At 54.3% G+C, this 24,667-nt stretch overlaps 1 protein-coding gene across 13 annotated transcripts in view; it reads left to right on the forward strand.

Moving 5' to 3' along the window:
* Window positions 1-7,718, forward strand: part of ARHGEF2 (Rho/Rac guanine nucleotide exchange factor 2) — a 37,473-nt gene extending 29,755 nt beyond the window's left edge. For 8 of the 13 annotated variants that reach the window (XM_081825463.1, XM_081825459.1, XM_081825457.1 and 5 more), the window contains 10 exons: window positions 574-743; window positions 1,970-2,037; window positions 3,389-3,586; window positions 3,944-4,060; window positions 4,154-4,221; window positions 4,347-4,382; window positions 4,590-4,640; window positions 4,802-5,245; window positions 5,454-5,637; window positions 6,396-6,573. In XM_081825463.1, coding sequence (XP_081681589.1) covers window positions 574-743; window positions 1,970-2,037; window positions 3,389-3,586; window positions 3,944-4,060; window positions 4,154-4,221; window positions 4,347-4,382; window positions 4,590-4,640; window positions 4,802-5,245; window positions 5,454-5,637; window positions 6,396-6,559 — 1,500 coding nt within the window. In that variant the 3' untranslated portion in view covers window positions 6,560-6,573. The other 5 variants (XM_081825461.1, XM_081825469.1, XM_081825462.1 and 2 more) reach the window with 3 other exon arrangements.
* The last annotated feature ends 16,949 nt before the right edge of the window (window positions 7,719-24,667 follow it).

Raw genomic sequence — 24,667 nt, forward strand, 5'->3', positions numbered from 1 at the left:
GCCCCCTGTGATCCCGTTTGTCGATGAGGAAAGTGAACCTTAAAGGTTTTGTTTTAATGTGTGTGTTTTTTAAAGTATATTTATTTATTATTATTATTGTTATTAAAGACTTGTTCATTTGAGAGAGAGAGAGAGCACGAGCAGGGGAGCGGCAGAGGGAGAAGCAGACCCCCCGCCGAGCCGGGAGCCCGATGCGGGGCTCGATCCCAGGACCCCGGGACCATGACCTGAGCCGAAGGCAGACGCTTAGCCGATTGAGCCACCTAGGCGCCCCTAAGTTTATTTATTTTCTTAGTAATCTCTACCCCCAACGTGGAGCTTGAACCCACAACCCTGAGATCAAGAGTCGCACGCTCTCCCGCCCGAGCCAGCTGGGCGCCCTGATAAACCTTAATGTCAGTTAACTTGTCAGGTCACATGTGCTCCCAAGTGCCCTCTGGCCGCACCAGTGCCGGGGCTCTAAATTTATATTGCAGGTAGTCTCTTCAGTCCTTCGGGCACTGCAGAAAGACCGAAAACCCAGATACCCCAGGTCAGGGCTCCCAGGCTGAGTCTCTCCTTTCTGACCTGCAGGACAAGCCCTCGGTGGTATCACTGCAGAATCTAATTGTGCGAGACATCGCCAACCAGGAGAAAGGGATGTTTCTGATCAGCGCCACACCCCCTGAGATGTATGAGGTCCACACGGCATCCCGGGATGACCGGAGCACCTGGATCCGAGTCATTCAGCAGAGCGTGCGCGTGTGAGTGTGCATGGCCTCCGGGATCCTGCAGCTTAGGGCCCCAGGCCACAGCACTCCCTGGGGAAAGAACCCAGGGCTCAGAGGGGGAGGCAGGGGCTGGGGGAGGAGCACAGTGGCCCGGGGCGGGAGAGGTCATCTGGGCCGGCATATCCTGTGTGTTTCATGCCGCGACAACCCCGAGCACCTCTCAGGAGCGTGAGCTGGCAAGCAAAGGGACGCTTGGAGCCGTCCCATGGTGGCTCGCCTGCCGACCAGCAGGGCACTCTCATGGGCAGGAACACCTCGGGCTGTAGGCAGTGGGGCAGTTACTTGGATCATATTGCATTTTACCGTTATTTTCTAAAAACAAATGAACAAGGGAATGAAGTCATTAAAACTAGAGTGAAACCCCCGTGGTCTAGGCAAGAAGGAAACCGTTCCGTATGCTAATAAGGCAGCCAACCTCGAGCTTCTGGGGGACGTATGTAGGATTTGAGGCCCTCGACTGTGTGTCTCTTTTGATGAAAAAAGGAAAATGCATGTAGAGCGTTCAAAACGGATTCTTGAAGATTATGCCAAAAAAAAAGAAACGCAATCAGGATATTTGTCAATTTTTTTATCTTTTAGAAATGGATTTTCTCCACTTTGTAACATGTAAACTTTTTTTTTTTTACTTCTGCAGTTTAGACTTTGGAACAAATTTTTCAGAAATGCGTGCCAAAGTATGACCTTGCCTGTTCTAGGAAAACCAGGCCAAGTACTTGTCCTATTGGCAGTAGATCCATGGGGGCCTCTCTGTTAACAGTATTAATGTCTGTCATTGTGAAAATTATAATCAATACTCTGTAATCGATGTATCAAGCTTCTGCCATGTTCAAAGCATTGTTATGTTTTTTCATTTAATTCTGACAAAAAAAAAAGCCAGTGAGGAAGAATGACATCATACCCATTTTTCAGATGAGAAGTAGAGGGCTACCACCGGGTGAATAGTGGGGCCTGGATCTGGGCCCAGGTTGCTTCGCGCCGAGGGGGTAGTGACCGTCCTTGCGATGCGACCCCCGCAGGTGGCCCATGGAGAGGCACACGCACCGGGAAATTCGGATGATGGGTGTGAAGCAAAGCAGGGGGTCGGGAGTGAGTGAAGCCAGGGCTTGGGGCTGGTGAGTCTTACAGGGAGGCACCGAGCATGTTCAGGAAGGAGGCTGATTCCTGATCTCTCAACCCCACGCAACCTGTGACCTCTCTAGGTGCCCATCCAGAGAGGACTTCCCCCTGATTGAGACAGAGCACGAGGCTTACCTGCGCCGAATCAAGAGTGAGTCCACCCACAGAGCTCTTTAAGTGATTTATAATACGTCCCCGCGATGGAATACGATGGAATACGATGGAACTGGTTGAAATGTGCCAATGCTGGGGAGGGCTGATGCAGACCCATAACCAGAATGTACTGTGAAGAAAAAAGAGCAAGGTTTAACACAACAGAGGGTGTGTGCTACCTCTGGTGTAAAAATAATGGGGATAGGGTATGTGTCACATGTGGTAGGTATGTGTGTGTGTGTAGTGTCTCTAGAAGGAGAGCTGGGAAGACCAGGGTTGAGACATTAATCTACTTTTTTTACTTTTATTAGAGTATGAACTAACTGCTATACAAAAAGACCAACAAAAATCAGTTTCTTAAACAAGGTAGAAGATCGTTTCTCTATAGTCCACAAGTGGGAAGTACAGGGTAGTCGGTACGCCTCTGCCATCTTCATCATAAAGATTCCCCACCTCCCTGTCCAAAGTGGCTACTCTAGCTCCTGCTATCACATCTGCATCCCAGCTAGCAGGGAGGTGGAAGGGAACAGGGAGAGTTTATACCCTTTTTTTTTCTTTTTTAAAGATTGTATTTTATTTTATTTATATATATAAAATTTATATTTTATATATATAAATATAAAACATATTACATGTGGGGCCTGGACTCATGACTCTGAGATCAAGGGTCGCATGCTCTATTGACTAAGCCCACAAGGTGCCCCTTAAGATTTTATTTTTAAGTAGTCTGTACACTCAAGGTGGGGCTCAAACTCACAACCCCAAGATCAAGAGTCACACGCTCCACTGACTGAGCCAGCCAGGTGCCTCTATACCCTTTTCTTTAAAGGGCCAATCCGGAGAGACAGTCATGTCCGTTGACCACAGTTTAGTCCCATGGCAATGTCTAGCTGCAGGTCAGGTTTAATTGGGCAGCCACATGCCCAGATGAAATTTGTATGGACTCTCCAATTAAAGGAAGATGGGAGAATGAAAGTGGTGGGCATCTGCAGTTCTGGCCACAGATCATGTTAGTTTTGCTTTTAAAATAAAAGTCCAGGGGCGCCTGGCTGGCTCCGTGAGTAGAGCCTGTGACTCTTGATCTCGGGGTCATGCGTTTGAGCCCCATGTTGGGCATGGAGCCTACTTAAAAAAAAATAAAATTCATGTATTACTTTTCCCAAAAAAAGTGTTTTCTTTTTTGTAAATGCCAGAAATCCAGAATTAAGTATTATGATGAGTGTAGCCGTGGCCGCCAGGCCCTTGGGCCACCCTTCCAGCACGGCTCTCTGGCTGCGCCCCCCCCATAACACCGCCCTGCCTCCCTCCCCCCCCCCCCCACCGTGTGCTCACCTGTTCCGTATCCACAGTGGAGCTGCAACAGAAAGACCAGGCCCTGGTTGAGCTGCTGCAGGAGAAGGTCGGGCTGTTCGCCGAGATGACCCATTTCCAGGTGGAGGAGGATGGTGGTGGGTTGACCCTGCCCGCCCTACCCAGGGGCCTTTTCCGCTCCGAGTCCCTGGAGTCCCCCCGTGGCGAGCGGCTGCTGCAGGATGCCATCCGTGAGGGTGAGGGAGCCCCGAGGGAGAAGTCCAGGGCCATCCACTTGGCCTCACAGAATAGGGACACGTGACTACACGTGGACACACACAGCCCCAGTGTCCATACACTCCCTGGGGCGCCAGGTGTGGGGAAGGTGGGGGGGGGCGGGGGAGGCACAGTCCTTGCTACTGTTTGACGCCTTGTTCTGCATACGTTTGTGCTGCCCCTTCGGCGCCCTTCGGTGACCTCTGCCCTGTGGGGGGTGGTATGAGTGAGGGCCCCTGGGCGCCTGACTGTTACGCGTGCCTTGGGTGGAAGGCGCCCTGCCGTTCCCTGCAGGGTTCCTTGTGGCTCCTGGGCTTACCTCCCCCCCTTCCCCGTAGTGGAGGGTCTGAAAGACCTCCTGGTGGGGCCTGGAGTAGAACTGCTCCTGACACCCCGGGAACCAGCCTTGCCCGTGGACCAGGATGGCGGTAGCACGAGTCCCGGGGTCACTGCCAGTGAGTGCCTGGGCTGGGGCCACGGTGGTGGGTGGGAGGGAGGGGCCAGGCCCTGAGGAAGTGAGCTCAGCCTGTCCTTTCCCTTCTCCACAGATGGTGAGCCCAGAACCTTCAATGGCTCGATTGAGCTCTGCAGAACCGACTCAGACTCCAGCCAGAAGGTGGGTCTGCAAGAGGTAGCAGGGCTCGCGAGAGGGCGGGAAGGGGCAGCTGGCCTGTGGACCCCTGACACAGAGCTGTGGGGGACGGGCGCCTGCGACTCCCCCATCCTTGCCTCTCTCCGCAGGACCGGAATGGAAATCAGCTGAGAGCCCCCCAGGAGGTGAGGTGGGAACCCGCTGGTGTAGCCGACTGAAAGGGAGGGTGTTGTGGCTGAGAAATCGGGCCCGGTGTGGGGTGGTGTCGGGGAGAGTCGACATCTGAGAGCGTCTGGAGGCTTGCTGTCCCCAAACCCACATTTGGTCACCTTCTGGGCAGCTCTCCCATCCTGAAGCTTGGGCCCTGTCCCCACCCTCTCCTCTGTCCTCAGGAAGCGTTACAGCGATTGGTCAATCTCTATGGACTTCTGCACGGCCTCCAGGTCAGCGGGGCCGGCGCCAGAATGGGCAGGGGAGGAGAGAGCGGGGCTGCCTGTTCACGCGCCTTTGGGGCCTCTCCCCGCCGGAGCTCTCCGGGAGCCCGGACCCGGGCCCCCGGGAGCCAGGGTTCTGATGCACCTGTCGGTGCCCCTTACGCCCCCAGGCGGCCGTGGCGCAGCAGGACACGCTGATGGAAGCGCGGTTCCCCGAGGGCCCCGAGCGGCGGGAGAAGCTGGCCCGCGCCAACTCTCGGGACGGAGAGGCCGGCCGAGCCGGGCCCGCCCCCGCGGCGCCGGACAAGCAGGCCACCGAGCTAGCGCTCCTGCAGCGGCAGCACGCTCTGCTGCAGGAGGAGCTGCGGCGCTGCCGGCGGCTGGGCGAGGAGCGGGCCACCGAGGCCGGCAGCCTGGAGGCGCGGCTCCGCGAGAGCGAGCAGGCCCGCGCCCGGCTGGAGCGGGAGGCCGAAGAGGCCCGCAGGCAGCTGGCCGCGCTGGGCCAGAGCGAGCCGCCCCCGGCGGAGGCCCCCTGGGCCCGCAGGCCCCTGGACCCGCGGCGCCGCAGCCTCCCTGCGGGCGACGCCCTGTACCTGAGCTTCACGCCCCCGCAGGTAAGGAAGCTCGGGGGCGCTGAGCTGGGAGGGCGCGAGGGCCCGCGGGCCGGGCCGGGCCGGGCCGAGCGGCGGCGGGGATTTGCGCCCGGGGCGCTAGGCTGCGGCTGGAGAGCGGGCAGAGGCGGCGGGGCGCAGGACGCCGGCGGCGGGGCGCCCGGCTGAGCTCACTCCCTGGCCTGCTGCCTTTCCTGCCGGCCCGTCACAGCCCAGCCGAGGCCACGACCGCCTGGATTTGTCTGTGACCATTCGCTCTGTCCATCGACCCTTTGAGGACCGAGAGAGACAGGAGCTGGGCAGCCCCGAGGAGCGGCTGCAGGACAGCAGCGACGCGGACACGGGCAGCGAGGAGGAAGGGGGCAGCCGCCTGTCCCCGCCCCACAGTCCGCGAGGTGAGGCGCCCGTGCACGTGGGCTGCCGCGCTTGGCTGTGTGTGCTGGTGCAGGGGGCACTTAGGGGGCCGCAGCCACCGCCGAGGGCTACCGTACGCTGTAAGTCTCGCGCGGGGCACACAGGACACACGTCCTGCCTTTTCCGAAGCTGAACGGGCAGCCGAGCGCTCCGGGAAGCAAAGAATGTGGGAGCCGCTCCAGTAAGTCTGTGATGCCAACCTTTGCAAGTAGATGTCGGGTTTTTTTTTAAGATTTTATTTTATAGAGAATTTTTTTTTTTTTTAAGATTTATTTACTTATTTGAGAGAGAGCACATGAGAGTGGGGAGGGTCAGAGGGAGAAGCAGACTCCCCGCCGAGCAGGGAGCCCGATGCGGGACTCGATCCCGGGACTCCAGGATCATGACCTGAGCCGAAGGCAGTCGCTTAACCAACTGAGCCACCCAGGCGCCCTAAGATTTTATTTTATTTGTCAGAGAGAGAGCGAGCGAGCACAAGCAGGGGGAGCGGCAGAGGCAGAGGCAGAGGGCGAAGCAGGCTCCCCGCGGAGCAGGGGGCCCGATGCGGGGCTCGATCCCAGGAGCCTGGGACCATGACCTGAGCCGAAGGCAGACTTTTCACCGACTGAGCCCCCCAGGGGCCCCTAAACGTAGATTTCTAAGGAAAAGAAATTTTTAAGACTGTCAGAGTTCTTATAGTAGATTCAAGAAATACAAAATAACCAAAAGCTAGTGTGACTTACGTTTTGTATGTTCCTAGCCGCAGGGTACCTTCTGTCGTCGGAAGGATACAGAGCAGGCAGGTGTGGGCGCGGGCCTCACTCTGCGGACGGGCCTGCCCCGCCGCCTCGCAGCTTGGGCGGCGATGCGGTCCTCTTGGTGCAGGGGTGCAGCTGCTGGGGGGAGCCTGTGCTGTCCCGCTAACTCTGCCCGTCCCCCTTCAGACTTCACCCGAATGCAGGACATCCCGGAAGAGATCGAGAGTCGCGACGGGGAGCCTGTGGCTTCAGAGAGCTAAGGGGGCCCCTCCCCCGTCCGGTGCCCCCAGGAAGAACACAGCGAGGGAGGCAGACTTTGGGGACTGCAACCTGCCAATGGCGAGGGAACATTCAAAAGAACTGCTGACCCCCTGCCAGCTCTTGGGCTCCTCGGACACCTGGGGCCGCCGGGAAGCTGGAGGGCTTGGGCCACAGTGCCCCCTGCTGGCATCCGGGAGCTACACCACAGATGCCACGTTTTCATGCCTTCTTCCCTCTACTTTAGGAAAATTTATTTATTTATTGTTTATTAGTTACACAGGGAGTGGGGAGATTTAGAGGACCAGGGACACGGGAACCAAGCCATAGGGATCGGGGGCCTTGTCCTGTAACACTACTGGGGTTTATCAGGCTTAACCCCGCGGCCGCTGGGTTCTATCCCCGACACCCCTCCCCAGCAACACCGTCTTTGGGGAGAGGCTGCTGCGCCACCAGACCCTTCCGGAAGGGCTGTGGGCGGGCCGTGCCCCCTCCCCTCCCCCGCTAACTGCTGTTCTCCCTTCTCTCCATCCTCCCTGGAGACCCCAGGGAGACAACCTGGCTCCCCGGAGTCGGAGGCAATGGAGTAGAGGTCGAGGGGGCCACGATGGCTCTGTTGGGGGGTGAGGGGAAAGCCCACGGGACCAGAATATTTTTTGTTGTTGTTTTCTTTTTTGTACCAAAGCCAGCTGCACGTGTTTTGTATTTTTAAGAGATGATTGTAGGCAATTAGAAATCACAGCCTTCTATTTCTGCTTATCAGAAGAGCTTGAGGGGTGGGGGGGAACGGCGTCCCCTCATCTGCAGTAACGGGGGACCTACTCTGACCTCTCCTCCAGCCGTTTGGAAAACATGTTGTAGGGTGAGTTGGGAAATCTCTGTGAACCTTGACCTCATTCCCCACCTCAGCAACCATGACTGAAGCCTCAGCGTGAATTTGGGGGTTTTCCAGTGGACCCCCAGTGCCCACCAGCCCCAGCCATTTTCTGCTCATTTGATTGTTTAAAAAAAAAAAAAAGAAAAGAAAAGATAAAGCAGGGAAAATTAAAGACCTGCACCCCCACGAAGTGCTGTCTCGATGTCTGCCTGCCCTGCCTGCCCTACGGGCTGGACCTGTCGCCCCCAAGGGAGGAACAGGCCGCCTCCCCCAACACAGGCCACTCCCAGAAGAAAGTGCCTCGAGCCCTTCTTGTTGGCGCTGATGTCCACAGATCCAGGGATCAAAATGAAGGTCACTTAGGTTCCAGGGGCTGCTGGGGAGTCCAGAATTAGAAAACTGGTCTCGGCCTCATTTGCATGCCCTGCTCAGAAGTGGCGTCAGCGGTGGCCCCCTCCCCTCCCCTGCGGGCCCAGTTCCTGCTGGCCTCTCCCCAGAGTCCTTCATTTTCAGATTCAGACCCCGCTCTGCCCTCGGTCTTTAGTGTCAGAGCCCTGGGGCAACCTCTTCCAGGGACCCTGGGTGAGAGATGAGGTCGGTTTCAGTTCTTGGTTTTGCTTCATTTCACTTCCTGTTTCTGGTTACTACCCCCCTGCGGCTGGGGGAGGGGAAGAGGGAGGGCGGCCACGCGGTCCACTCGTACACACACACACCTCCACGGGGGAGAGGAACTGAAATCAGCTGGGGAGCGGGCCTGGGGACCGCCCGCACCTCCCTCCTGTACCCGCCCGTGGCATCTGGCCTTCGGCAGGTGCTTTCTCATCCATTACCGGGTCTGGGCGGTGGGCGGTTTACGGAACGGGAAGGCTGCCCGGCCAGGGTAGCCGAGCCAGGCAGGCGCCGGCCTCCACTTCCCTCCGGGGCACCAAGCGTCCAGCTCACGGACATGTGGCTCAGCAGCTGTCTGCCACGTCAGCTGGAAGCTGAGACCCCCTCCAGGGTGGAGTGGAGAGAGGACCACCGTGTGGGTGGGTGATACGAGCACTCAGACCAAGAAAGGGGAATGCAGGCTCCCCCAACATGGTCACAGATCTGGTGAAGGATGCCGGTCAGGAGAGACGCGGGAACCTGGAGACACAGAGCCCAGGGCGGGTGTGGAGAAGCCCACAGCTCGCGGGGACAGCACTGATGTATCCCCAGCACTGTCCCTCTGCCACTCCTCGACCCCGAGACATGCTGCCCACCTTTCTCTGACGTGGCTATTTCTGGACATGAGTCTCTTGCAGTTTTCCCCATTCTGGCACTGGTGCCCTCGCTAAGCCCTTCAGAAACCCAGTCTTAGCCTCGATCCTTCCCACTGCGGTTTCAAAGCTGTCTGGCTGCTTGCCGCAGGGAGCCAGGGCCCAGCTTCACCGCGGTGCTTGCCTTCCCCTCCAAGGAATGCCCAGCCGCCTGCCCAGTCCTGTGCCGCACCTCCCCTGCCCCTCCCGCCCCGCCCCATCCGATGGTAGGTGCGCACGCAGTCACTCCTCTAGGACTTGGGCCTGTTGCAACTCGGTCAGTATTTACCTCCAGGCCCCGTGAGCAGAGATGCCCCCAGGGGAGCCCTCGGAGGAGTTGCAGGGGGTGGCGAGAGAGGGGTACTTAGATGGGGAGGATTTTCCATCCTGAATTGACTGGGAAGAGACCTGGAGTTTTAGAACAAGTTTAAACACGAAAGGGAGGAAATTAAACATCAAGAAGCTACTTAGGTCTCGTTAACATTGCTTAATGTGTTGTGAAACGGGCGGCTGTTGGGAGTCTCCTGCTCAGCAACGGGATGGAGCTAGTGCAGAGGGGGCCTGCCAAGGGCCTGCTCCCAGCTTTGCTCTGGGCCCTTGAGAGGCCAGAGTGGTTGGCTTGGCGGTGATGGGGGCAACGGAAGTGGGAGCTCCACCGTGTCTAGCTTCTGCCACCTCCCTCCTTTCCAGGGGCTGGCCCCCCTTCTGACTGGGTCTCCATGGATATGGAAACCAAAGGCAGACCCACTGCCCTGGAGAACGCTCCTCAGAAGGGACTGGAGGGGCCAATCCCTCACTCAGGTCTTGACGTACAACTTTCATTTCACTCCAGAGTATGTGAACGTCATCCCAGATGAGACCTCTCTGGCTCCCGGTCCCCATCTCCCAGCTGCCCCCTCTTCCCTCCCTTTCTTTTCCTCCTCTTCCTTCTCTCAGATTCCATTTTCCATGAAGTGTTAAGAGCAATAGCCAAGGGCGCCTGGGTGGCTCAGTTGGTTAAGTGACTGCCTTCGGCTCAGGTCATGATCCTGGAGTCCCGGGATCGAGTCCCGCATCGGGCTCCCTGCTCAGCAGGGAGTCTGCTTCTCCCTCTGACCCTCCTCCCTCTCGTGCTCTCTGTCTCTCATTCTCTCTCTCTCTCAAATAAATAAAATCTTAAAAAAAAAAAAGAGCAATAGCCAACATGCTACTTCAGGCACTGCTGAATCCTCAACACCCCATTTTACAGATCAGAAAACCAGTAGAGAGAAGTAACTTGCCGAGGTCCTCCACTGGTTCGTGTCGGAGCTAGGATGTGAATCAGGTGTTCCTGATCGGCACTGCGCGACAGGGAGGGACACTCGCACCAGTCTCCCACTCCGGTTCCCACTTCTCTGGACACACCTGAGTCCCCTCTTCTCCTCCCCCTTCCCCACCTCTCACCTCCCTATGCCCCACCCACATCCTTGACTTCTCTCCACTTCTCCCTGCAAATCCTGGTTAAAGGATAGGTGGTTTTTACACTTTACACATCGGCTGGGCCGATGCCAGGGGTCCAGCAGCGCCTCACAGGGGGCTTCTCCCTGCAAGAGGCTCCAGCCTTCTCAGCTGAGGTCTGCAGGCACCAGGTTTCCACGGGCACCACTGAGATGCTGGAAGGCAGAGATGGCCGGTGGGGGGTGGGGGGTGTTTGGCTCTGGCACCAGAGAACAAGGAACACCTGTTTAAGGTGCAGGTAGGGGTGTGTGGGAGGACAGACAGAGGGAAATAGGCACTGACCTCCGATCCGTTAGTCTAGGATCCTTGGGAAATTCTCACAGGAGGCAGAAATGGGGCAAAGAATCCTTCTGTCCACACTGAACCGGAGGTGGAAGCGTGACAGGAGGTCAAGACAACTGTGATGATCCAGAGGCTTATTCTCCAATCCTCTGCCTTTTCGCTATTGCCATGCATTCCTCCCCATGCACGAAGACCTGAGCTCTGTCATACTCAGACCCCAGGTGACCCTCCAGCCGCATCCCGCCACCCCCGCAGGGGATCAAAGACCGGCCTCCCCGAGGGCGCAGGGGCCCAGGCTGGCTCTCCCCGTGGTGAATGGTTCCGCCCCGGCGGAGCCCAGGAAGAGGAGGAGGGTGTTCAGCACCCTTCACCCAGGTGTCCGTTTGTCCCAGTCGGTGGCCGCGGTCCGAGGGCCCCTCTGCCGGAGCGGGAGTGCGCGCTCCACCTGCCGCCTGCCTCTGTCCCTCGGGGCCACCAGTTCCACAGGCTGGCTCGCTGATTCTTGAAGGCGTCTGCCGGGGCCCGTCAGGCTCCTGCCTCAGGAGACAGGACGGCACGGGGCTGAGGCAGCTCTTGCTGTGCCCCGGGCAGGTGGTGACAGGGGAGACGAAGCTATGGGTGGTGGAGAAAGATGCTATCCCAGGGCATCCGGTCAAAGGTCACCAGGACGCTCCAGCCAGTGACCACATGGCTGGGGGAGCCGCGGAGGGAGGAGGAGGCCTCCGGGGTAGACAGAGCGGGCCACGAAGGCCAGCAGCGGGTGGTGTGATGGCGCCCAGGGGCGCTGAGGGCCCGTGCCATCCTCTGCGGTTGCACCTGCCAGGGAAAGCGCATGGCCCACACCTCACCCTGGGCCCCAAAGACAGTGCCCACCCGCCCACACGGCCGGGGTGGCCACGCAGGCCCGGAAGACAGGTGGCCGTCTGGTCCTGCGGCGCGGCCGGTATCCGGCAACACTCAGCCGGAGTGAGGACGACGCCGGCGTGGACGGGGAGGATGCTGGCCCTCAGCGCCACCTCGCGGAGGGCACCTCCGAGGAGCCAGGGGAGTCCCGCGTGGGCGCAGCTGCCAGAAGGGGACAGTGAGGGCCGGGCCCTCTGCCTGCCCGAGCCGGGGGCTCCCGGAGCGCAGCTGCCCAGCAGCCGGAGCACGGCCAGGTTCTCCAGCAAGCCGGCCGCCCCCACAAGCCCGCCGGCAGGGCGCCCGCCACCCTCAGGGCTACGGACAGACGGGACGGGCATGGCCGTTGCTGGCACTCCGCACACTGTCTCCCAGGCGTTGCCCCAGAGCGCGGGCAGCAGGGCACGGACGCCGCCAGGCGGCATGAGAGCTGGTGTCTGGGCGCCTCCCGCGGGGCCGGGGTGACAGCGGCGCGGGCGTGTGCGCCCCCGTGTGCAGGAAGGGCTCTAGCGGGCAGAGCTGGAGGGGGCGAGGGGGAGTTGTGCACTGTGGGCGGCAGCCCCAAGCCTCCACGCAGGCAGAAGGCCAGAGGTACCCCGTCCGTCTGAGCGATGAAACCAAACTGGAGCCCCCTCTTTTCCTGACTGCACACAGAGGCCCCCTCCTCTGCAGAAAGTGCTCCCCTGGGGCCTGGGGGCAGGGGTCGGGGGACACGGGGGCCCGGAATGCGGACGGCTGTCCGAGAGAGCAGAGATTCCGGAGTCCCAGGTCTGCTCCTCACTAAATGTGTGGCTTTGGTAAATTACTCCTCCGAGCCTCAGCTTTCTTGGTAAAAATTGCGGACAAAAGGGGCGCCTGAGTGGCTCAGTCGGTTAAGCGTCTGCCTTGGGCTCAGGTCATGACCCCAGGGTCTTGGGATCGAGCCCCGCATCGGGCTCCCTGCTCAGCGGAGAGCCTGCTTCTCCCTCTGCCTCTGCCTGCCACTCTATCTGTGCTCTCTCTGTGTCAAATAAATAAATAAAATCTTAAAAAAAAAAAAAATTTCAGACAAAAGTCTCTGCTCCACAGGATTGGTGTGATTAAATGAGATAAAACATGTGAGGGGCGCCTGGGTGGTTCAATCTGCCTTCTGCTCTGGTCATGATCCCGGGGTCCCGGGATCGAGCCCAATTTCGGGCTCCCTGCTCAGCGGGAAGCCTGCTTCTCCCTCTGCCTCTGCCCTTCCCCCCCCGTGCCCCCACCCTGCTTGTGCTCTCTTTCTCTCCAATAAATGAATAAAATATTTAAAAAAATAAATAAAACATGTGAAAAAAGCACTTTGTATGTTGCTATTTGCATGAACGACTATTATTTAAAGTTTGGGGTGTCCATCGCAGAAAGGAGCCAGGCATCACACAGCTGTCTATTGTCACCATGCCCGTGGAAGCGTGCCAACTCAAACACAGGTCAGAATTCACTGCAGCAAGTGACCTTGAGGCTAAGGGCTGGGAGGGAAAGGGCAGAGGAAGTCACAGCTTCCTGTTCTCCCCCCTGGGAGCACAACTCGTGGGGACCTGAGTGGCCTGCCCTCAGCTCCACTCCTAAGTATGAAGTGGTCCTGCCGTCCCCCACTGCCCCCCTGCCATTTCACCCTTTCCTGCTCTCATCTGTGGAGCCAGAGGCCAGCAGCGCCCCCACCCTCTCCTCCGATCCCCGAGCTCACGTCAGAGGTGTGGGTGCTGGGGTACACCCTCACCACACCTCATCCTGTCTCCCTGTGATCTCAGTCCTAACTGGAAAAAAGGCCTCACCGGGTCTTCCCCGTTTGTGCCCAGATCCCTACCCTTTACAGAATGTGCTGGGGTGGGGGAAAAGAGAAGGCGGGAGGTGAGTAGATAAGAGAGAGGGACTTTTTCAATACTCAAGACCTTCCTGCCGGCTGCCTGCTCATTAAGAAGCCTGATCTTCCACTCTCTCGGAGCGCTGGGGGAGGAGAGGGGCCTTCAGGACAGACAACCAGGCACGGGCTTGAGGAACCCGATAGGAGAGACCCAGACTGGGTGCCCAGATGCTTGGGTCTTCCAGCAAGGGATGGGTATGAAGTGGCTGGCAGAAGGCAGAAGCCCCGTCCCAGTGCAGGGGAGCCCCCCAGGTGGGGCTGTTCCTGTGTGCTTCGTGGCAGTCCGTCTGTCTGTCGGGGCCGTGCGTCCTCTTCCAGCACCACCTTGCCAGTCTGGCAGTGAAGGTATCTGTCGAATACAGGAGCTGGGTCAGGATTCCAGTGTCCTGCTCTCCATGGGAAACGTCAGGTTCTTGTTACCTGTATTCATTTCTTTTTTTTTTTTTTTTAAAGATTTTATTTATTTATTTGAGAGCGAGAATGAGATAGAGAGAGAGCATGAGAGGGGGGAGGGTCAGAGGGAGAAGCAGACTCCCCGCCGAGCAGGGAGCCCGATGCGGGACTCGATCCCGGGACTCCAGGATCATGACCTGAGCCGAAGGCAGCCGCTTAACCGACTGAGCCACCCAGGCGCCCAACCTGTATTCATTTCTAATCAGAATCCTTCCCTTGGTCTGGAACTAGCAGCGCCCCTGTGGTTACGCAGAGAGGCGATGCCACCAGCTGGCTCGTCTAAGAACACCACTTTGGATCCTTTTCTTTTTCTACTACTTTGGTAGTTCATGTGTTCACTCATCCATCCACTCATTCATTCACTAACCACAGCATTTCTTGAACCCTTACTATGTGCCAGGCACCGTGCTAGATGCTGGGGAGACAAAAACAAATATATGGTTTTCTCATAAAGTCTAATACACTTTTTGAGATGGTTGGGATCTCTAAGATCATCTAGTTCAACTTCTCTTTTTATAAGGAGAGAAAGTGACTTGTCAAGGCCACTAGAAAAATGGTGGCAGAGTCAAGATCTGAGATAAAAGTCTTTTTTTTTTTTTTTTAAATTCATGAGAGACAGAGCGAGAGAGAAAGGCAGAGGGAGAAGCAGGCTCCCAAGGAGCAGGGAGCCTGATGCGGGACTCGATCCCAGGACCCTGAGATCATGACCTGAGCCGAAGGCAGATGTTTAACCATCTGAGCCACTCAGGCGCCCTGAGATAAAAGTCTCTTGACTCCTTGAATCTGTCTCTCTCCACAACATCCCAAAACCCTTTAGGCATTTCTTTCACCTTCTGTAGGGCCCCAAGCGCCAGTCCCTGCCCTTGGGAAGCTCCTAGGCTGCCAAGGGCAACAGCGCCAGGACGTGGACAGAGGGACAGAGACGACTCCTCTCTAGACGGTCTTCGCTCACAACTGCTAGGAGAGAGGAGGAACTGGAACTTCACCAGCCCGTTTTCTATCTCAGTTAGAGTCCCAGGACCTGTAGTGGTAGATTATGGAGTCTGCCTCACATAAAAAAGACTTCTAATGACTGGGCCTTCCCCTCAGTCACCTGAATATCCACCCCTCTCTTAGTTCACATGTCCCTCCAGCCCTACTTCCCTGTGCCCACACTCCCACGCCTTGGCAAAGAGGAACTGGGGAGGCAGGGGGGAATGAGCTGCAACCCCAAGAGCAGAAAGAGAAGGAAGCTTTGGGTTTGCACTCGTGGCAGAGACAGATGCTCCAGATGCTCCGGGGACTAGAAACGGTAGGAGTGGGAGACCTAACCCTAATCCAAATGCCCCCTCACATCAACCCAGCCAGCCGCCTCTCCACTCCTCCACACGTCTGCTGAGACCCACTGCAGAAAATCCTGTGGTCTCGGTAAGGGCTATAGGAAGCTTCAATGCTCATGGGCAAGTTCCAAATCAATCTCAATCTCTCTCTGAACTTTATATTTTGGAGTAGTTTTAGACTTACAGAAAACTGCAAAGGCAGTGATAGTCATCTATCTCTTTCACTGTCCACATTAAAATAAAACTGGCAGTTGAGGCGCCTGGGTGGCTCAGCCGGTTAAGCGTCTGCCTTCAGCTCAGGTCATGATCCCGGGGTCCGGGGATCGAGCCCCACATCTGGCTCCCTGCTCAGCGGGAAACCTTCTCCCTCTGCTTGCTGTTCCCCCTGCTTGTGCTTGCTCTCTCTCTGTCAAAAATAAATAAATAAAATCTTAAAAAAATAAATAAAACTGGCAGTTGGGGTGCCTGGGTGGTTAAGTGTCTGCCTTCTGCTCAGGTCATAATTTCGGGGTCCCAGGATCAAGCCCTGCATTGGGTTCTGCGCCTAGCAGGGAGTCTGCTTCTCCCTCTGCCGCCCCACCCTGTTCATGCTCTCTCTCTCTCTAATAAATTAGAGAGAGAGAGAGCACAAACGGAGGGAGCAGCAGAGGGAGAGGGAGAAGCAGGTTCTCCTCTGAGCAGGGAGCCCGATGTAGGGCTCGATCCCAGGACCCCGGGATCATGACCTGAGCCAAAGTCAGACGCCCAACTGACTGAGCCACCCAGGCGCCCTTACAGTCAGTTGGTTTTTGACAAAGGTGCAAAGAAAATTCATTGAAGGATGCATAGTCTTTTTGACAAATGGTTCAGTAACAGTAGAACACCCACATTAAAAAAGAGTGTGTACAAGAGACCTTCAATCCCTACCTCATACCATGCATAAAAATGAAACTCAGAATGGATCATAGATCTAAATGTAAAACCTAAAACTCCAAAACTTCTAGAAGAAAACAAAGGAGAAAATGTGTGGCCTTGGGTTAGGCAAAGATTTCTTAGATACATCAAAAACAATCTATAAAAGCAAAAATTGATAAATTGGACTTTGTCAAAATTAAGAACTTCTGCTCTTTGAGAAACACTGAAGAGAATGAAAAGCTGAGCCACAGACTGAAAGCACACATTTGCAAACCAGAGATCTGATAAAGGATGTATCTAGAATACCTAAAGAGCTCTCAAAATTCAAAAATAAGAAAACAGCTTTATTTTTTATTTTTTTAAATATTTTATTCATTTTCTTGTCAGAGAGAGAGCACAAGAGAGCACAAGCAGGGGGAGCAGAAGTCAAAGGGAGAGCAGGCTCCAGGCTGAGAAGGGAGCCCGATGCGAGACTCGATTCCAGGACCCTGAGATCATGACCTGAGCCAAAGCAGATGCTTAACCAACTGAGCCACCCAGGCATCCCAAAAAACAAATTTATTTTTTAAATGGGCAAAGTATTTGAACAGATACTTCATCAAGGAAGATATGGAGATGCCAAATAAGTCCACGAAGATGCTCCGTATCATTAGCCATTAGGGAAAAGCAAATTCAAACCATGACAAGCTAATGCTACGTTCCTATTAGAATGTCTAAGATGAAAAACTGACGACACCAAGTGCTAGTGAGGAAGGGGGGGCAGCAAAACTTTCATGCACTCTGGTGGCGATGTACAATGATATCATCACTTCGTAAAACAATCTGGTGGTTTCTTAAAAACTTAAACATACACTTCATATGTCCTAGCCATTTTACCCCCAGGCATTTACTCAAGAGAAATCCATAAAGAGTTGTACACCGGGGCACCTGGGTGGCTCAGTCGTTAAGCGTCTGCCTTCGGCTCAGGTCACGATCCCAGGGTCCTGGGGTCGAGCCCCGCATCGGGCTCCCTGCTCAGCGGGGAGCCTGCTTTTCCCTCTCCCACTCCCCCTGCTTGTGTTCCCTCTCTCGCTGTCTCTGTCTCTGTCAAATAAATAAATAAAATCTTTAAAAAAAAAAAAAAGAAAGAAAAAGAAGAGTTGTACACCGATTTGAAGTAGCTTAACATGGGCAATAACTCAAATGGATAACGTACTTACCCATCAGGTGAATGGGCAAACAAATAGTGGCACATTCGTACAATGGAACGCCACGCAACAGTGAAATGGGCTGCATCACTGCGATGCACACAGCGGCACCGAGGAGAGAGCCCTGGCGGCGGCCAGGCAAGGCTGCCGTCCCTCCCCCTTCACCTCACTGAAGCATCCCTTCTTCTTCCACCTGCTCAGCATCGCTGGTCCATCCACGCTGCAGCCAAGTCCTGCTGGCCGCAGCCTCCGGCCCTTGCCGTGCACTCCTCCTCGCCATGCTGCCTCCATTTGTTCCGGACCGGGTTTGCTCCAGGGTCCCCGCTGGGCTGCCCAGCCTGTGGCTCTGAGTACCTGGAGGCCACACACACCAGCAGGTTTCCATTTCAGATGTCAGGTGTTCATCTTCCTGAGGAAAGGGGAGGGGCAGATGCCTTCCTGCGCGCGGGGATGAGCAGGGGCTCTTCCAGGGCCAGGCTCCTAAAACCAACTAGAGTTTAAGTCTTCAGTCATCCACATGGCTAGTGAAGTCCTGGGCGGGACCCCTGCTAAAGTCTACACCAGCAGGGTCTGTGCTACGACTTGCAATCTCCAGTCCGCCTCAGACGACGCTTCAGTGATGCGCAGCAATCCTTTTGCATGTCCTCGGTCAGCTTGATTTTTCACACCTTCATCCGGTAGCTCTGCGAGCCCCGTGGGTTGTTTTCACAGAATCCATGCCTCCCCCCCACCCACTTTCTAAAACATTTTTAAATTTTTTTATTAAAGATTTTATTTATTTATTTGACAGAGAGAGAGAGACGCAGAGTAGCAGGCTGAGGGAGAAGCAGGCTTCCCACCGAGCAGGGAGCCTGATCCCAGGACCCTGGCATTATGACCTGAGCCAAAGGCAGACACATAACGGATTGAGCCACCCCTGCCCCCTGCTTTCTAAAGAACGTCCATTTTGTTCCAGTATCCACCCCTCCCCTACAGAGTCCAGATGACTTGGAGGAAGCTAACTTCATCCCAGATCTAGGCCAATCACAACACAACCATCCTTCTCAACAGTAACTGGCTCAAGAGCCAAGGCTTCTGCTAATCAATACCCGGCATCACCCTGGTGATTGTCATTAGCCCACAGGTCGGTCCAATCAGACTGAAGTGGGGGAAGGATGTTGATTCTATGAGGAGCAGAGGTTTCTTTCTCCTGTTGGCCCTAAATGCAGGCACATGTGCCCCCAGCCCATGTGGCAGATTTCTCGTGATGGTGAAGGAAGCCGGTGTAAGGAACACCGTCCTGCGTGGGCAGGCAGGGTAACGCAGCAGAGCACGGACTATCTTGGACTTCTAGTTGTAGGAGAGAATACGTGTATTCTTGTTGAAGTCATTGCGAATTAGGTTTTCTGTTACTTACTTTTTTTTTTTTTAAAGATTTTATTTATTTATTCATGAGAGAGAGAGAGAGGCAGAGCGAGAAGCAGGCTCCCAAGGAGCAGGGAGCCTGATGCGGGACTCGATCCCAGGACCCTGAGATCATGACCTGAGCCGAAGGCAGACGCTCAACCATCTGAGCCACCCAGGCGCCCGGTTTTCTGTTACTTATAATGAGAAGCACCCTCGTTCCAGTCAGAAGGGGATGCAAGATAGGTGAATAGTACTTCTGGGGGCAGAAGGAATCAGACATATTTGCAGAGTGTATTGCGTGCTATTGTGAGAGAGATGTCGTTCGGGCATACTTCCCCTGAGCAAAGCAGACTGTAAGCCCACCTACAGAGTTCGTGGGAAGCTGCAGCTCAGGGATTGGCAGGTTTCCGGGGGAGTGAGCAGGGGACACCACGGGCGGACGGTGACCACTCCAGTGAGCCTGTGGTTGACTGGTTGGCACCCTGAGGCCCGTGTCCGGGAGGCCGTCTGGCTGTGAGAAGCGAGAGGCTGACACCGCGTGGTGTTCACTCAGAGGGGTTGTGGATTGATTCCACGGGTTTAACACAGGTTCTGATGGCTACAGAATAATCCGATTGGCCTTGTTGTTGTTGTTAAGTTTGTGGAATCATTTGTTTATTTATTTATTATTCTCAGGAAGAAGTATTCCTCTCTCCATCCAAGACCAGTCTCTCCACCTGCGTTCCTAAACCCTCCTCCCAGATCCCGCTCCATCGGCTCCCCTCCCTCCCGGGTTCCCACAGACCTCTTTCACGGCAAAGAACAGGAGTCGCGTTGAGTTGCTTCCAGTGACGAAACAGGTGTGACGGAAAGGATGATGTTGGTTATGCCATCATCCCTGAAAAACCCTGACCCTTTCCCCGGCCAGCCTTCCCTGCAGCAGACGGGGAGCAGGGCCCGGGGGCACTTTTAGAGTCTCCGCAGACCTGAGCGCACTCAGGTGAGGTAATGGGACAGCACGGTGCTCAGGAAGCAAGTGTTAACCTTCTGGGCTTTTCTCGTGGCTCCCGCTGCTTCTGCCAGCCCCTCGGTGGCATTCTCCCGCTGCCCCCCGCCCCTGGCCTGCTCTTCCCGGGCGGAGTCTCACAGCCCCTCCGCCCTGACACCCCAGCCCGGGTGACAACCACTGACCACCACAGTTCTCTGGTTCTGAACATCCTTGCAGAAGAGGGTCTTTCCAGTCCTTAGTCCAGTAGATACCGTTGGTTTGGTCAGCTGTGGCCAACGGGTCATGAAATGTGCGAGACTGTCCTTCCCGGAGGCGCGGGGGCAGCCGTCCTCCTCCTTCTCCCACAGCTCGCAAGGTGCCACCTTAACTGACATGGGCAGGTTTCCTAAACAACCATAAACGCACCCCCCCCCAACACAGAGAAGCTACCCAAAGCCAAGTCTATCCTGCAGAGGCCCTTCATCACTCTGCCATCTCTAAGTGCTGCCCATGCTTTTCTAGTTCTCTTGTAATCGGTTCCAGGGACGGTCCTTGGACATCTCACACCTTTGAGAAAACCAGCACCCAGACATTTGATGTATATTCGGGGGAAACTCAAGACAACCACGGAACATTTTTGTTAAATGGGAGGGAACAGAACGAGACCTCCAGATCAGCACCACATATTGGTCTAGTGCTCAACGTTCTCTCACGCCCCAGCTTTGTAGACAAGCCCCCCCCCCGCCGCCATGCTGTGGGGCAGCCGGGGGCAGACAGCGCACGTGGTGCTGGCCTGTGAGTTCCAACGCCAGCTCCCTGGCTCCTTAGGGAGTCACATCCTTGGAGGTGAGGTGGGTTCTTTGGCCAGAAAATTTGATTCCATCAATTTTGCATATGGGGAAGCTTTCCTCTTGCCACTGATCTTCAGATCATCCCTGAGATTGATCATTGACCTAAAAAGTTCCCCCCATGGACTTGAGTTCCTAAAACAATTTTTTTCTGCCATTATCTTTGTACCCGGGAAGAAGAACTGCTGGGGAGGCTGCCTTGCGGTGTTGATTTGAGTCTGACACAGGGCCCCATGCTTCAGGCCCTGTGTTTTTCCGGCACTCTGACTCCCACAGAACCACAGTGGGTTTCCTCTCCTTTGTACTTCTAAGGGCACCAGGTTTGTTTGTTTCTTTCTTAATAAAGATTTTGTTTTTAAGTACTTTCTACACCCAATGTGGGGCTTGAACTCACGACCCTAAGATCACGACCCAGGAGTCCCGTGTTGCTCTGACCGAGCTGGCCAGGTTCCCCATTTGTTCCTATTTTTTACTGTTGTTGTGGCCTTCTTCTTTTTTTTTAGTTTTAGTATTTTTCTTTTGACATTATTTCAGACTTAGAAATAACCCAAAGAATCTCTGTATCCCCTTTACCCATATTTCCCAAATGTTAACACTGTGTTTTCACATTTGCTTTGTCCTTTTTCTCTCTATAATTTTTTTTCTGAATAGTTTGAAAGTTGCAGACATGATGTTCTTTTACCTCTAAGTTATTTAACGTATTTCCTAAAAAACAAGAATTCTTTTTTTTTTTTTAAAGATTTTATTTATTTCACGGAGAGAGACACAGCGAGAGAGGGAACACAAGCAGGGGGGAGAGGCAGAGGGAGAAGCAAGCTTCCTGCGGAGCAGGGAGCCTGATGCGGGGCTCGATCCCAGGACCCTGGGATCATGACCTGAGCCGAAGGCAGATGCTTAATGACTGAGCCACCCAGGCGCCCAGTTTTTTCTTTTTTTGAGAGAGAGAGAGAGCACGAGCTGGGGGAGGAGCAGACGGAGAAGCAGAGGGAAAACTAGACTCCCCACTGAGCAGGGAGCCCGATGCGGGGCTCGATCCCAGGACCCTGGGATCATGACCTGAGCCGAAGGCAGACGCTTAACGACTGAGCCACCCAGGTGCCCCTCCCTCGTAATATCTTTTGTAGCAAAAGAAATCTCAGATGTGTGACATTCAGTCAGCATCTCTTCATAGTCCTCTTGAGGCTGGAATAGTTCCTCTGGTTTTGTCTTTCATGACATTTTGAAATGTTATATATTTTTAAAGAGTAAAGGTTATTGTTTTTAAAAGATTTACTTATTTATTCCAGGAGTGGGAGGGAAAGAGAGTATCCAAAGCAGACTCCCTGCTAAGTGTGCAGCCCAATGCGGGCCTCAATCCCAGGACTTGGAGATCATGACCTGAGCCGAAATCGAGTCAGACGCTCAACTGACTGAGTCACCCAGGCACCCCTAAAGGTCAGTTATTTTATATAACATCCTCAACTTGGATTTGTCTATTTCCTTATGATTAGACTTGGGTTACAACATTTTTGGCACTGTGTTCATTTAAGAGTATTCTATCAGGAGGGGCAGGACCTCTATTACTGGTGATGTTAGGGTCCATCATTGAGTTAAGGTGGCATCTTGGAATGTTTCTCCACTGTGAAGATACCATTCTCCCTTTTGTAACGAACAAGTATCTTGTGAGGAGCTGCTCTGAGGCTATGTAAATATCCTGTTACTCCTCTAACCTTGACCCAGTATCTTCAGCATCCCTTGATGATTCTTGTCTGAATCGATCGTTACTGTCATAGTTGCCAAACGGTGATTTCGAAATGGTATGGTTAAAGCCGCAGCCTTTTCCTGACAGGTGTGATTTCTCTGGGACAGTCGGTCCTGCAGAATTTGTTGCCCGGCGGGAACACATGCCTGAATTTTGCCCACCCCCCCGCTCCGCTCCTCACAGCTCTCATGAGAAACTGCATTTGGGAACAGTTATATTTTACGTATCACCTCTAAGCCCACTCATCATAACCCTCTGAAAAGTCATGATTTGGTGGGGGAGTGTTGCACTGAGAAGTGTTTTTGAGCAGCCAAGATGTTAGGGGTTCCCCCACCTCTTCTGGCTCTCCCAGAAATCCACACCCAATGGTCAAGAGCCTGGTCGTGGCCAATCAGTGCATTAGCTTTAGTCACAAAAATCTAGTATGGCAAAGAATTCACTAGGGCCTAAAATTTGACAAGAAAGGGATTAATTTTCCTCGACCTGGCCTCAAGTACTTTCAGATGACAGGAATAGTTTTGTCTAACAGGATTACGTAACTGCACTTTTTCCCCCTATGCCTGGAACAAAATGTTGATCTCTTTTGGGATTGTGCTTTTCCTAAGGCACTAAAGGATAATCACACACTTTAATATCCTCCCATTTTGCTGACGGGACCTCCAGAGCCTGACCCTGTCTCCTAGCTGTGCTTGGTCGGCCAGGAGTGGCTAGCCCACCGCGGCCAGCTCCGCAGTCCCACCGAGGGTCCCTGATTTCTCTGGGTCTTGCGCTGTTGCACCTAGCCAAGGCTCTCGGAGGCTTGCTCAAGGAAGTGGGAGGGAGGGGGACCCTGCAGGAGTCTAAGCTACACTGGGAAACCTCCGGGCTAGGAGGACACAACACAGATACAGGCAGGCCCCACACAGGCTGGAACTGGAGCTGTACGTGCTACCTCTTTTCTCCCCATTCTTCTCTTTCTTGATGGATTTCCCTTGTACGGTGACAGAAATTATAAAGCTATTTTTAGAACTGACAGAAGAATTCCTCATAGGAAATCCCTTTGTTTGGGAAAATTATTCAGTAAGTGCTTGAAGTAGAAGGTGGCACCCCAAAGGGTGGGGGTGAGCACACCAGAGACCCTGGGAAAGCCTGCTGTCAGTCTTTTCTCTGTCCTGTCACAAGTCCCACTGCTGTGGGGGAGGATGGGGCCCAATCAGCGAGACCCAGTTCCGGCATTTTCCATGTTTGGGCTGTTCTGCACGGATTCGGGGGAGGTATCCTGGAGGTGGGTGTGGGACAGCACCCCTAGGCAAGAGCACACTGAGCTGTTCATAGAAAGTGCCACCTGAATACGGAGCCAGGGGCAGGAGTCATAGGGCGGGAGGGGATGCTGACAGGTCCTGAATTTTATATCCTGCCCCCACTGTCGCTGCCTGAGAGGTGGCAGTGGATGGCCTAATAATACCCAAATGAGCCCTAGGAGGTGCACAGTCACTGGGATCCATATGCCAATTTTTTGACTATGCACCAAACAGGAAGGAAAAATGACCTCAGACTAACCTCTCCACTTTAGAGACTTTTTCAATCAGCAATATAACAAAGTAATAGTCTTTTTTTCTTTTTTCTTTAAAGATTTTATTTATCCATTTAGAGAGGGAGATAAAGACATGCGCAGTTGCGGGAGGAGCAGAGGGAAAGGGAGAATCCCAAGCAGACTCCCCGCTGAGCAGGGAGTCCAACGCGGGGCTCAATCCCAGGACCCCAAGATCATGACCCAAGCCGAAGGCAGACACTTAACCGACTGAGCCACCCAGGTGCCCCTATAAATTATACCTTATAACTACAAAATATTAGAAATATTTATTATACCTTTAGTATTCGAAGAACCTTTTATATTGACTCATAGTGCCCTCACAACTGTGAGGCAAGCACTAGTACTGCCTCCATTTTAAAGATAAGGAAAGGGAGGGGGCACCCGGCCAGATCAGTCAGGGGAGTATGTGACTCTTGATCTCGGGTATGTGAGTTCGAGCCCCACATCGGGTGTAGAGGTCACTTAAAAATAAAATCTTTTTTTTTTTTTAAGATTTTATTTACTTATTTGAGAGAGAAAGAATGAGCAGGGAAGAGGGGCAGAAGGAGAAGCAGGCTCCCCGCTGAGCCGGGAGCCCGATGTGGGACTCGATCCCGGGACCCTGAGACCATGACCCGAGCTGAAGGCAGACGCTTAACCAACTGAGCCACCCAGGCGCCCCAAAAATAAAATCTTAAAACAAAAGATAAGGAAGCTGAGGCCCAGAATTTGAGCCAAGTTCACCCAAGTAAGTCAACAGTGATTTTGTGATTTGAACACAGGCAGCATGTCCTCTCGTCCATGACACCATTTTATCAATCCAAGAGATTTGGCTACAAAATTATTAGGACTATTTAGGGTTTAACAAGGTGGCTGGTTATATAAAACCCAGTAACTTTCTTTTATAAGAAAAACAATTTGCTTAAACAGAACTAAATGTCTTTTCAAAATAGCAGTCAAAAATTTAAAATACCT

The sequence above is a fragment of the Leptonychotes weddellii genome, chromosome 6 (genome assembly GCF_054177405.1).
Source record: "Leptonychotes weddellii isolate Sample4059 chromosome 6, ASM5417740v2, whole genome shotgun sequence".
Lineage (NCBI taxonomy): Eukaryota > Metazoa > Chordata > Mammalia > Carnivora > Phocidae > Leptonychotes > Leptonychotes weddellii.